General features: G+C 40.0%; 1 protein-coding gene across 1 annotated transcript in view; it reads right to left on the bottom strand.

Moving 5' to 3' along the window:
* LOC118334508 overlaps positions 1 to 11,950 on the bottom strand; it is a 15,345-nt gene extending 3,395 nt beyond the window's left edge. Inside the window, exons 1-24 of the mRNA XM_035670430.1 lie at positions 11,690 to 11,950; positions 11,464 to 11,516; positions 11,212 to 11,295; positions 10,138 to 10,361; positions 9,975 to 10,047; positions 9,213 to 9,610; positions 7,841 to 8,402; positions 7,510 to 7,706; positions 7,026 to 7,415; positions 6,253 to 6,545; positions 5,019 to 5,284; positions 4,498 to 4,566; positions 4,036 to 4,173; positions 3,681 to 3,937; positions 3,466 to 3,550; positions 3,254 to 3,325; positions 2,909 to 3,043; positions 2,531 to 2,787; positions 2,345 to 2,429; positions 1,635 to 1,859; positions 1,394 to 1,531; positions 739 to 995; positions 464 to 548; positions 4 to 374 (exon numbers count right to left, since the gene is read on the bottom strand). Of these exons, the coding sequence (XP_035526323.1) occupies positions 4 to 374; positions 464 to 548; positions 739 to 995; positions 1,394 to 1,531; positions 1,635 to 1,859; positions 2,345 to 2,429; positions 2,531 to 2,787; positions 2,909 to 3,043; positions 3,254 to 3,325; positions 3,466 to 3,550; positions 3,681 to 3,937; positions 4,036 to 4,173; positions 4,498 to 4,566; positions 5,019 to 5,284; positions 6,253 to 6,545; positions 7,026 to 7,415; positions 7,510 to 7,706; positions 7,841 to 8,402; positions 9,213 to 9,610; positions 9,975 to 10,047; positions 10,138 to 10,361; positions 11,212 to 11,295; positions 11,464 to 11,516; positions 11,690 to 11,766 (4,791 nt within the window). The 5' untranslated portion in view covers positions 11,767 to 11,950. The remainder of the gene's footprint in view (positions 1 to 3; positions 375 to 463; positions 549 to 738; positions 996 to 1,393; positions 1,532 to 1,634; positions 1,860 to 2,344; positions 2,430 to 2,530; positions 2,788 to 2,908; positions 3,044 to 3,253; positions 3,326 to 3,465; positions 3,551 to 3,680; positions 3,938 to 4,035; positions 4,174 to 4,497; positions 4,567 to 5,018; positions 5,285 to 6,252; positions 6,546 to 7,025; positions 7,416 to 7,509; positions 7,707 to 7,840; positions 8,403 to 9,212; positions 9,611 to 9,974; positions 10,048 to 10,137; positions 10,362 to 11,211; positions 11,296 to 11,463; positions 11,517 to 11,689) is intronic.
* Between the last annotated feature and the right edge of the window lie 824 nt (positions 11,951 to 12,774).

The following is a 12,774-nucleotide window of genomic DNA, read 5'->3' as shown; positions in this document are numbered from 1 at the left end:
TTTAATGGTTGTTGTAGGTTGTGGCCTATTTGTTGTTTGTGACTCAGGTTGAGATGTGGTTGGTGGTTGTGGTTTAACTGTTGTTTGTGGCAGAGTTTCAGTTGGAAGTTGTGGTCTAGTTGTTGTTGGTGGTCCTGGTGTGGCTGATGTTATTGGTCTGGTTGTTATTGGTAGCTGTGGTGTGGTCTTTGTGGTTACAGTAGCTGCTGTTGTTGTGGTGGTCATTGTAATGGTAGTTGTTGATGGTGGCTGTGGTTTTGATGTTGATGTTTGTGGCTGTGTAGCAGTTGAGCTGTTTGCTGGAGGAAGCTCCGGGACTTCTGTTGCAGCTGGATTGAAGGTTGTGGGAGATGGGGTTGTTGGTTTAGCCAGGTCTGTAACAACATTTCACAATAAATTTACATCAGTTTTCAGTTAAAATCTCTATGAACTAAATTGAATGTCAGTAGGAAGGCAGAATTACCTGCACAGTGCCCATGATGCAGCGATACATCATCTATGGCCACATCAGACTGATCGTTGGAACCTCTTCGACCCTCAAAAATGATCTGAAATTAAGTGCACGGGTTAATACACAGAACCAGTTATAGCACCGAGATTCATTAGGTCATGTTATGTTGGTTTTTTTTGCAGGTAGTACACTGTTATTATTATCACACTTATTATTATTATTATTATTAGTGTTTTGCTCTGACATTTCAGGTTAGGAGAAGAAACATATGATGTTAGTAACCTCACCTGGAAAGCTCCAGTTGTTGTCAAGTCTACCTGAGCCATTTGCCACATATTTCCTTGGTCATTTCTTTTCCACCAAACAGCGTCAGTTAATCTGTTTTGGACCGAGTAGACATGGAGGCCCATTGTATCCGCTGAACCGTACATATGGTACCAGAACTGCAGACACTGAGGACCAGAGTAAAAACACTCTGAGCTGATGAGACGAGCCGTGTCTCCATGCGACACACTGTTGGCTTCGATATAAAGATAGTGGCCATCTGGTTAAGGACATGAGAATTAAGTAAGTTAAAGTTACGCACAGCAAGTTTTCTTAAATAATGTGATGATTTCTGTTTTAATTATACATTTGAGACATGTAAGCTAGAACTAGATGCTAAATGTTCAGACTGCAAATGTCTTTTAAACAATGACATAACAATAAAGAGCAGCTCTACTGGCACATACCCTGGAGGTTAAATGAAAAATGTCTGAAATACAGTACACAAGGAACTCTTGGCCACACAGCATTTAGTCTACCATTCTGGTTTGACAAGGAAGCTTCAACAAAGGGGTTTTGACTAGTTATAGGTGTGTCTGTGTCTGATGTCAATCTCTTCATTTTTTCCATGACAGTTCTAGGGCAGTGTTACTTAGATTGGGTCAGAAGGCTAATTACCCCCTGTGGTGTGATCCGAAGAAGGCCCAGTCATCATAGTAGGAGTGGACCCACTGTTTCTTGTCCAATCAAAAACATCCGTAAGAAGGTTACTCCACTGACATAGATCTTGTTCAAAATTACAGTTGAGTTGGCATACTGGAAACGAAAGTCAGACATATCACTGACGTACTGTGAAGATCACAAAAACTGAAAGTGAAAATAAAAAATTATGGAAATCAACACTAGGGCTACTATGTACCTGGGTGTGGAGGTGGTCTATTATCTGAAGCTTCAGTAACATTATCATTATATAAGTTGGTTGTTGCCTCCACTACGGGAGGTATGGTGACATTTGGTACAGGTGGCTGAGCTGTAACATTGACCAGAGGAGGCTCTGGAGCTGTGGTTGGCACAGGTACACTTGGAAGAGCTGTGGTGTTTCCATCAAGTTCAGGAGGACTTGTTGTCACAAGACCACCCAGATCTGCAACAGTGCAAGAATTGTTGATAACAGTGTTAGTAATTGCAAATATTTAAAACATTTTACAATTGTATGCAAAAGTTGGGCAAAGGTTTTAGAATGGCTCTCATTGTCCCCTGACTTAAACACAACTGAAAATCTCTGGGTACATCTCTAAAAGACCTGTGTTTAATTAAAGACCTGGCTATACAAAGCGTTTGCAAGCTGTCCGAGTGGGTATTACTAAATACTTACAATGTAGGATGCCCAAACTTTAGCACATGCCATAATCATGTTTTTATTTTTGTTCAGTTTATGATATAAATGTAACTATGCATTAATGTTTGCGGAAAATATTGTTTGTGTGTTGTGTTTTATGTTATTTGTTTTATGTTGTTGTGTTTACATATTTTCAAATATAAAATGCACTAAATATGTAATTTATCAAAGGGTGCCTGAACTTTTCCATACAACTGTAGTGGTTTTTATTCTGTGTGGATGTTTCCTACCAGAGCATTGACCACGATAAAGCTTTACATCATCCACGGCCACGTCAGACACCTCGCTGGAGCCTCTACGCCCCTCAATGATAATCTGAGTTTGGAAAAAAAATTGATTTGTTACTATTCGTAAGACATCTGTTGTAGTTAATATTCTATCATTACGACACCAGTGCCTGGTGGAAGGTGTCTGACCTGGAAAGCTCCAGTTGTTGTGAAGTCCACCTGAGCCAGTTGCCACATATTTCCTTGGTCATTTCTTTTCCACCAAACAGCGTCGGTTAATCTGTTTTGGACCAAGTAGACATGGAGGCCCATTGTATCTGCTGAACCGTACATATGGTACCAGAACTGCAGACACTGAGGACCAGAGGCAGAACACTTAGAACTGATGAGACGAGCCGTGTCTCCGTGTGTCACGCTGCTGGCCTCGATGTAAAGATAGTGACCACCTAGAAAACAGGAATGAAATTATCAACATTCTCAGATATACTTACATGGTAACATCGCTTTTCCCATTACTTCTGTGCATTATCACCATTTACAATATAACATAGCAAAAGAGTGTATTACCACCAGTGTGGTCAGCAGAGGGCCCAGTCAGCAGGGTGGGGGTGGAACCACTTTGCCATGTCCAGTCAAAAGCATCTGTGATCATCTGATTCCAGCTACAGAGGTTGCTGTCAAAGCTACAGTCGATGTTGCAGACTATAAGGGAATCATTTGCAAAAAATTAACATGAAGTATTATGGCCCTTATGCAACTTCCTAAAAAGTCAGTCAATCTGTAACTTCAATTACCACTAAGAACGGCACATCCAGTATTTACTGGACTAGACACAAATGTTAATTTGTAACCACACTTCTGCTTTCTAAAGCAGAAACAAGTGGCCCATTAAATACAGCTTCATGCACTTACCTGGGTGTGAGGGGAGGATTTCTGCAGATGTGGAAGGAAGTTCAGTTCCACTAACCAGGCCAGGAAAACTACCTAAAGGAAGTAATTATTGACTGTTTAAACCCTGTGATATCTGGTCTTAATTTATTTGCGCCATTACAAATGTTATAATTTATTATATCCTTAATCCAATATAATGTTTCGTTCCCCTTTTTGATAGAGGTGAATGTCACCTGAGCATGAGCCAAAATGCACGGAAATGTCATCCATGGCCACATCTGATTCAGCATTAGAGCCTCGAATTCCCTCCACTATAATCTGAAAAAGGTAGTAGGAAAATATGTTTCACTGTATAGAATAAGATCTTTTGTCTTTGCAATAAAAATGTGCAAAATTCAACCAGCATCTTTTAGGCCCATATATTGTGTGTATATCGTGTCAGACTTACTTGGAATGGACCAGACACTCTGATGTCAACATTTACTGGATGCCATTCTGGTCCCTGGTTGTTCATCATAGACCAGAGCTTGGTAGCTTTATTGTCTTTGAGCAGGTAGATATTGAGGGCCATGGCTGAAGCTGAACCATACATATGGTACCAAAAGTGCAGGCAGAGTGGGCCATCATAATGGCACATTGAGCTCAGTAGACGGGCTGAATCTCCGTGGGTTACACTATTTCCCTCAATATAAATGTAGAAACCAGCTAGAGAAATGTTGAAAATAGCACAATAAACATAAATAATGGAAATCCAATTTAGCAACACAACAGACGTGATGGTGTGGAGTGATAACCGGTTTTACCTCCAGTGGTGTGGTCTTGGTTTGGGCCAGTTAGGGTTGATGGGGTGGGTCCTGAATTTCTTGTCCAGTCAAAACTGTCCTGTATGAGCTGTTCCCACCCACACAGATTTTTTTCAAAGTCGCAATTCATGGGACAGACTATGAAAATGCATATAAACACAATGGAAATGATGATGAAGCATTATGAGCTAATTATCTGTACAAACCTTACAGTAGGAAAAATATCATTTTATTTTAAAATTAATTGTCCACAATAAATGATTATATTCATCCAATCTGTAGATAATTACCAAGGTTATTCAAAGTTATTCAAATACATTTATATTCAAACATCTATAAATGTATAGATTGTTGAGCAAAGCATAGTCAAATATAATATTTGGTTTTGAAATAATTAGAAATTATGCCACTGATTATCCCAACCAGTAACAAATAAACCTTCTGAACCCTGAATGCTCTTACAAGTCTGATCTTGTGTTGGAGATGTGGGAGTTGGAGTTGTTGGAGGAGTTGCGGTGGTTGAGGGGTCAGCTGAAATGGGAACAAAAAAACAAAACAAAAACCAAACAAACAAACAAAGAAACAAAAAAAAAAAAGAAATGAGTTCACCACTTCAGCCTTTTTTGGCGGCCTGTGTGATATTTTACGTTAGGCCACCGCCTCCGCATCTAAACCACCTAATTTCTCCAACTTCACTTGTATCAGTGACAAAAGAAACAAAAAAGATTCACTCAGGCTCAGACTATAGGCAGTTGCCTTATGTGATGGGCTGATCCTGTGCCGTAATGAAAAGAATAAAAAGCAGGAGCAGAGAGTTTTGAAGATATCATTGGTAAAGAGAATCAATAAGTACGAAATACAGGACATGTAACAGAATGACTTTATCCAATCTTCTGTACAATAAATCAACAAAAAAGAATTCCTTAAATTTAGTCACAACCAATATCATTACCACAGTAACCACAAATGACTCCAACACTCACCACAGGCTGTGCCTGTCTGCCAGTTGGTCAGCTCCACTCCTGCAACTTGGCATGCTGCTGCATAGGACTTCAGAGATTCACATAGTGTGTGTTGGTCACCACTTGTGGCACAGTAGTCATACACACAACTATTGATGTAGATGCTTGGGTGAATGGTTTCATGGCAGGGCTTAAAGGCATCCCCTAGCAGCGTGTAGCATTCATTGTAGGCCTCATTCTCCTCATCATAATCACAGTGCCTGGGATCATTTGGATGGGAAATACACCTGGAGGAGAAAGTTTACACAATTAAAGATCTAGACATTTGGATTTATCGTGCCACTTTAAAATAAGACAAAATAAGTTAATGGTTGATTATTTAACAACTTGTTCTAATGCATTAATAAAAATACATTTTGGGTTGCCAGGTTGTGAACTTTGTGTATATTTTTTGCCAATCAAGCGAGCCAGGTTGTGATATTGTGTGGATGATAATAGATTACTACTTATGGGTAGTAACTATTTGTAGCACAGACAGCTTTCTCTACAGAGAAGATATTTCAAGGATTTATGTACTTGGGCAGTGTGCTGGTTGAATGTTATTATATTCATTATGTTAAATTAATTGTGAGCATATTTGCATACTGATTATAATTGTGAGCAGGTATGTTTTCCATTGGGTTTAACCCAGGGCTGACCCCTAATAATCTAGGAAACTCTAAATTAACTAACAGCTAACTGTACAAGTTGCTGCCAGCCTGCCACCAGCTTGTTGTTCTATTAGATGACTGATCAGGCGAGATTTGTTTACACCGACGAGAGGGCAATGGAGCTGGGCTGAGCAGTCTCCCAGTGACTACAGCCAGAAACGAGCACAGCCTCCGACACCATTGGAGGTCAGGTTATTTACAGCGGCTCCGACCAGGACTAGACACATGGGGTTCGGTCAGGGACAGGAGAGGCGTAAAGAGGAAAAGGAGCGAGTTTGTAGCGTGTTGATTTGTAAGTAATGTTATACATAATCCAAGTGTTGAGTATTTGTTTTTGTGAAGTTGGAAGTTTTTTGTGCTACAGTCAGTTTTTGTGAAAGTTGACTAAAAAGCAATAATCTATCGATCACATATTTTTTCTGGCCAATTATGATTTGACGGCTGATTGAACTGGGAATCCCCATTGTTATGGTATAAACTGTCATACCAATAATTTAATTTGTGCTTATATGTATGCAGATGCAGTTTATGATAAAATAACTTACTCATTATTGCCTTGCACCCTCCAGCTGTCACCAAACTCAAACGGCTCAGTAGCGTTTTTGCCTCCTGGTGTTATGAAGTCATCGTCCTGTTGTTCGGAGTACGTGCCACACAGTCCACACAGTTCATACTTGTAGCGCTCATCCACCTGAAGGAAGAGCCTGTTCTGCCCATCTATCATCATTCTGAGGCCAAAGGTCGTCTCCAAGATAATATAATTATTCTTCATGTACACCCATACTGAGCCGTATGTACCATTGGTTGAATACGGAAGTTGGACATGGACATTATTCACCTAAAGAGAGAGAGACAATCCATTATTTGTAATTAGTTTATTCTTGTGAGAACTGAATGTATTGTAAATGTCTTACATAAAGCAGCACTAATGGGTTTTTTTTCTGCTGGGATAGTTTGTGCAACTAATTAGCTACCAACTAGCTGTTCAGGGCAAAGTCAGCTATTAGTTTCTGTATTCTTGTAAGCCCAAGATGACAAACAACTGACTTCCTCCAATGACCTGACACAGAGTAATAACTGACAGCTATAAACATGGGTTTGTTGATACTAAAATCATTAGCCACTGTCATTAATGAATTACAGCAGATAATACAGAACAATGGCACTCCAAATCCAGTAAACAGGCCACTTGCAGGTCACGAGACAATTGCTTTCCAGTGTCACACAGAACAGCCATTGTTACATTCTTATGCTATAAAAGAGTTGCATTTTGGATTGTCTGATATTTTTGAGAGTTACAAGGAATTTCCATGCTTACGTAGATTTCTCCGCTCTGATTCAGGGTGAGGTTTAGATCCTCAACATGAAGAGTCAAAGCTTCCAGCTTGGACCGGGTGAAGTTCTGAAGGGGAGGATGGATGTTGTGTCCGATCACAGTAAACTGGACTGAGCTTTCTTCTCCGCACGTGGTAGTCAGTGTGTAACTGCACCCCCCTTGAAAATCATAAGCCATTCCATCGAAGGTGATATAGTGTGGATCACCATACACACTGCAGGTGGCGGGATAGAAAGGGAAGCAGCCTTTGACCCCATCCTTGACTTTACAAACCTCATTGTCTGTGCATTGCATTGTGGTGCACTGCATGTCATTATTACCCATGCACTGGCACTGCTGCACACACTCTCCTTCTAACAGTGTTGCTCCTTTCTGAAGGCAAAAGAGAGTTGTGTGAATGAATTCTGGCGCTGTGGAAGTGAATAGGTGAATATGAAATTGTTCCCTGTTCATCTACCCTACTTACCTCATAGTGTTTTCCATTATACCAGCACCCACAGTCCTCTGCTGGGACACACTTTCCCCCACTGAGTTTGAAGCCAAAGTCACACATACATCTTTCTTCGCAGCTTCCACAGGAGCCAGTTATATCCAGGCTGGAGCACACTTCGGGACAGCCATCAGCACAAGAGTTATAGTGGCTGTTCTCACCACACTGAAGTGCTGAAAGGGGAAAAAAGAGGGGAGAGCATGACCTTAACTTTTATTGAATTATTATAGTCAATGGTTACCCCTATTTCCTTATTTTAATAGCGGAAGGTAGAGAAATTAATGCAGGAAGCAATAAAGCAACATACGGCAAAATGTAGAATTCTTCCATATGGGTATGGCAACTCCAGCCTCCTGGCAGATATCAGCGTAGACATGTAATTTCTCACATAGCACCACTGGGTCACCATGAGTAGAGCACATGTCGACCACACAGCCCCTGAAGTAGCTTTCTGCCTCCAAGACTGACTGGCAGTCAGTGAAGGGCCCAGTACTAGAGAGGAGGCCTCCACAGTACAGCTCACTGGCATACTCCGCCTCATCCAGTGGGTCGCACTGATGAGGTACTTGAATGGTTTCACAGGAGGAAGGGGTTCGCCCAGTCTGCCAGCTTTCAGCCAAAGCTGTAGCGTTGTAAGTAACTTCACCATCAGGCTTTCTGAAATCATCTCCTTTAAGGTAGTTAAAGTTTCCACACAAGCCACAGACATTATCAGAGTAAGTAGGTGGCAAGTTGATATGGACAGCACCAGCGTTGTCATATGAGACAGAAAGACCAAAGCTGGTTACCAGTACAACAGCAACGGGGTTGCTCTTGATAACAGTGCCACTGCTGAGGTTCAGTGGAAGCTTTCTCCAGACCCCATTAACCTGAAGAAAAGTATACACTTTAGACTTTGCATTAAAAGTTTGCATGAAAAGCGGCATTATGAAGACAGAGATATCTTTGAGAACTGATAAGGCCAATAAGTCCAGGATGTTATACCACTAAATAACAATAAACTCAGTTATCAGTAGAATGGGCTGTAGATATGGGAACTGCTTGAACTAGTACATTTCACAACTCATCACTGCATAATGGCAAGGTGTCACGAAACTGAAGTTGTACAGACAGTACTTAAGTAAGGACTTATCATAAGAAAATGTTTCATTTCAGTCAGTATCAATAATTATTAATAACCTGACCCATTTTTAGTGAAGATCAGGTGGAAAAAATGATTAATTTTAATTACAGGTAATGATTTTAATGGTAATGTTAATGTTAATTATTATATTATGCTTAATACCTCTCTGCTTGTGGATTTTTTCTTTAAATGTAAGGGATGTAGGCCGTGACTGAGGACATGTTGTGTACTCCAAAGGGCAGAAGCCGCTTTGGTGATTCACTCATAGCATGCTCCATTATCAAGAGATATGATATTGGCTATTTATAAGCCAGGGCGTATTCATTATGCTTTCATTGCATTTAATGCATTTAAGTAAAACTATTGATATTCTACAAAACAATTTTCTTAATGCTATCCCTGATACATATTGTTGCATTGCCCAACCTTATAAAAGTCCTTTAGGGAATAAGAATACTGTATGTTGCTAAAGGGCAAAAAATAGCTTGCAGTATACAAGGAGGCTGTAGATGGTTTGGTCTGCAAGTTACTGTAAAATGCAGTTGAAGTAACTCACCACAACGCGCTGTGTCTGCCTTTTCAGCAGGGACACTCTGAAGTCCCCCATCCCCACAATGACCTGTTGAACAGTTGGCAGAGAAGAGTTCTTGTTCTGCTCGTTGACCACTTCCACACTGAACATAGGCAGGGCGTCAGTGGGTGAGCAGGTCTTAGCCAGTGTGTAGGTGCAGGGAGCCATGAAGCGGAACAGCACTCCATCAAAAGTGCTGCAGTCTGTGTGACTGTGTATAGTGCACGTCCCAAAGGCAGAAATCCCATTGGAGCCTCGTCTTTGAGGACCACAGATTTGGCCCTTAGGGCACTGAGAAGGAGAGCAGGAGAGCTGGCCAGCAGAACAGAGGCAGCGGGTGGACTCATCTGTCCATAACTCTGTGTTAGATTCACACTGGTGTCCTGTGGGGGATGTGACCGAGCAAACAATCGCTTTATATTCAGAACACCATCTGGCTAGGAATTTCTGAATAGTAACATTAATGAATTCCTGTGTAGACTATTCTCAATTATCTTAGTTATCCGACCTATTATTCATGCAAGTGATTTTTATTCTCAATTATAATCAATCAAAAGAATGAAAAACATTTTTACTGCCTTACTAAAATTGTGAACTTATGAAACATGATAAATTAAGATTTAAGCTTTAGAAGAGTTTTGTGACATAGGATCTCTGAGAAGTGATGACAATGACAATAATTGATTGATCGATTTTTAATTTTTTAATTTGATGAGATGAAGTAAAAAAGAGTAAAAGAATATTTACCACATGAGCCTCTTCTTACACCTATCTGGTTAAATGTGACCTGTCCCTCCATGGACACTGCTTCAAATACAATCTGACATAAAAGCAGATTATCTATTTAGATATATACAATACTATATTTTAATTCCTCAGTTTATTTACAAATGGTTATATGCCATTTTACCTGAGTTCCTGGTTCAATGATGTTCAAAGGGACAAACACTTGTCTCCAAGAATCCTTGGGGAGGGGAGGTGACGTCCAGAGTTCCACCAGACCCGTGCTGCTTTTTAGCAGAGCGCGGAGTTCTGACCCTTTAGCTGCATCCGGGGCTAGGTACCAAAACTCCAGACAAGCCTCCCCCACCAGACCCAATGGACCACTCTCTAAGATATTCACTGCAACATCCTCTGGAGGTGAAAAAGGGCAAATAAGACAATAGATGCTTTCGTCCATATAACAGAAAGTGACTAAGCTATCTTTTTAAATGGTACCAACGTAAAATGTTGTTTCTAAAGTACAAATTTCATACAAATACAAATTCAATCACACAATATAAATGGTTTTAAGGGGCTTTATTGGCTTTAATGGACAGTGACAGATGTAGAGTACAGGAAAGGGAAGAGACAGAGAGGAGATGCCACGCAGCAAAGGGCCAAAGGTAAAAGTCGAACCAAGGACTAGCCTGGGTACATGGGGCACCAGCTCTAGCAGGTGAGCCATCAGGGCAGCCCAGTAAAACATATTTTTAACAATGCAGGTGAGGAATTAAGTTTTATGTTGTATCATAAATCATATCAGAAATAGCAAACCATTCCCTTGTCTTTATTGCAATAAAACACAAAATACATTTGTTTTGTCGCAATTAACATTAAATCCAAAGTGGCTGTTAATAGTGTTTTGTTCTAAATTTGAACATTAATTGCAGGCCCCTTTACTTTGATTGCCCCTGGAAGAACACCAGGGTATAGAAGATTATTAGCCTGCTTCAGATCAATTAGTGATATGCAGCGAGGCACGGACACAGTCTGTAGATTAAAACAGAACTGTGGACTGATGTTCCAAACCCTTTCCAGGAGGGTGGGACACAATTAAAGGTTACCACATTCAAGTTATCTCTTAAGTATCAAAGTGAACTCATAACTGAACTGAACTGAATTGTAACCTGGCTTGATGCCTTTAAAAAAACATATTTGGCATTTAATTTCTTTATTACATTTAATAAATCAAATTGCCAGACTATTGTGCAGTAAATGTTACCTGTTGTACCTGTTCTTTGTTGGTTCCTTATCCAGTCACAAATCAGATTGTTGTGTCTGTTGTAGGAACACGTTGTAACATATTCTATAAAAGAAAAAGAAGGGGTCAAATATAGGGGTAATATGTACAGTGTTTATATCTCTGTCTACATATGTCCATTTATTTAAATCTTTATTGTTGTGACACATTTGTATTCAAGCAATTCTAGCAATTATGAATTATCTACAGGTCTTAGTAATTATGATTTCATACCTGCATTTGTCCTCCAGTCTGGTAAAGTAACTAATGAAAAGTCATTTTCAGCCCTGAAATAGGAAAACAACGATAACGGATTAATTTAAAATAGCCATAAATAAAATATCTGACTTACTTTAGTTTCCAGCAAAATGAATATGACCAGTATATCACTATTTCATATGACATATCAGCTAAAATACAGCTAAAAGACAGTTAAAAGTTGAATTATCTTGAGACCCACCTGCACTGAGTCCTTGTCTGAGTTAGAAAGAGTAGAGTCGCTGTCACCAACAAATCTGTGTGAATGTTTCCAAGCATGGCTGATCCCTTAACGGCAGCCTCTCAGCTGCTCTCCCGTTGCTAATACTCTCTCTTTGATGAGTTGAAGAATGAATGATGAGCACAGACTGTGGTGAAGCTTCTCTGTGGAAATGCAGCTTGTGTGACCCTGTGACTGCCAGTACAGAGGTGTGGGACCTCTTGTGTCACTCTCAGAACAGAGCAGCAGGTTTTAGGCATTTATAGCCCACCGCCTATTCAGGTAACCTCAGCAGTGGGTGGAGAAAACAGACTGCAGGACAGGAAGACATGAAAGGGGTTGGACTGGGTCTGTAGCGTAAAAAATGTTCTAAAAGTGATGACAGTAGCTAACACAGTTACAGTAAATATATAATAGTAATAATAATAGGCAAGGTCAGGGTTGAGTGTTGCTAGGTCATAAAAAGCACTGAGACCAAGGTGAATGAAGAAACAAATTCTTGAAAAAAAGTATGTATGAGTATGACCGGAATTTTTGACATGATAAGATAAGATAAAATAAGATGTTCCTTTATTGATCCCCCGTAGGAGAAATTCAAGTTTGGCACAGGGGAAGTGTATTCCAAACAGCAAATATAAAAAAGAAATAAAATAAAAATATAATGGGCAAAAAAAATTATATATAATATATAATAGAAATGTAGAATATAAAAAAAAATATATATATATACACTATATACAATACAGGTGGATGACTGAAATGGATAATTGTACATGTGCAATGTTACAGGGTATTGTGTCAAACAAAAGGAAAAAAGGTTAATGGTTAACACTTGAATCAGAGGAAGTGGGAGGTACTGATCCTCCAAAGTGCTTTGAGGCACGGTGGCTGAAAGTGCTCCTGAGCTGCCTCAGCTCAGCATAGAGAGGATGAGAGGGGTTGTCCATGATATCTTTCAGCTTCCCTCTCATCCTCTTCTGTTACTGCCTCCACACTGTCCAAGTCCATCCACACCACCGAGCTGGCCAATATAATGTCTTCTGTTGACTTAACTATGATGTAAAAAT

Source organism: Morone saxatilis, unplaced genomic scaffold, assembly GCF_004916995.1.
Source record: "Morone saxatilis isolate NCDOM2014 unplaced genomic scaffold, NCSU_SB_2.0 Contig23, whole genome shotgun sequence".
NCBI lineage: Eukaryota > Metazoa > Chordata > Actinopteri > Moronidae > Morone > Morone saxatilis.
Note: the sequence above shows the minus strand (reverse complement) of the source record. Positions and strands in the feature narration are given on the sequence as shown.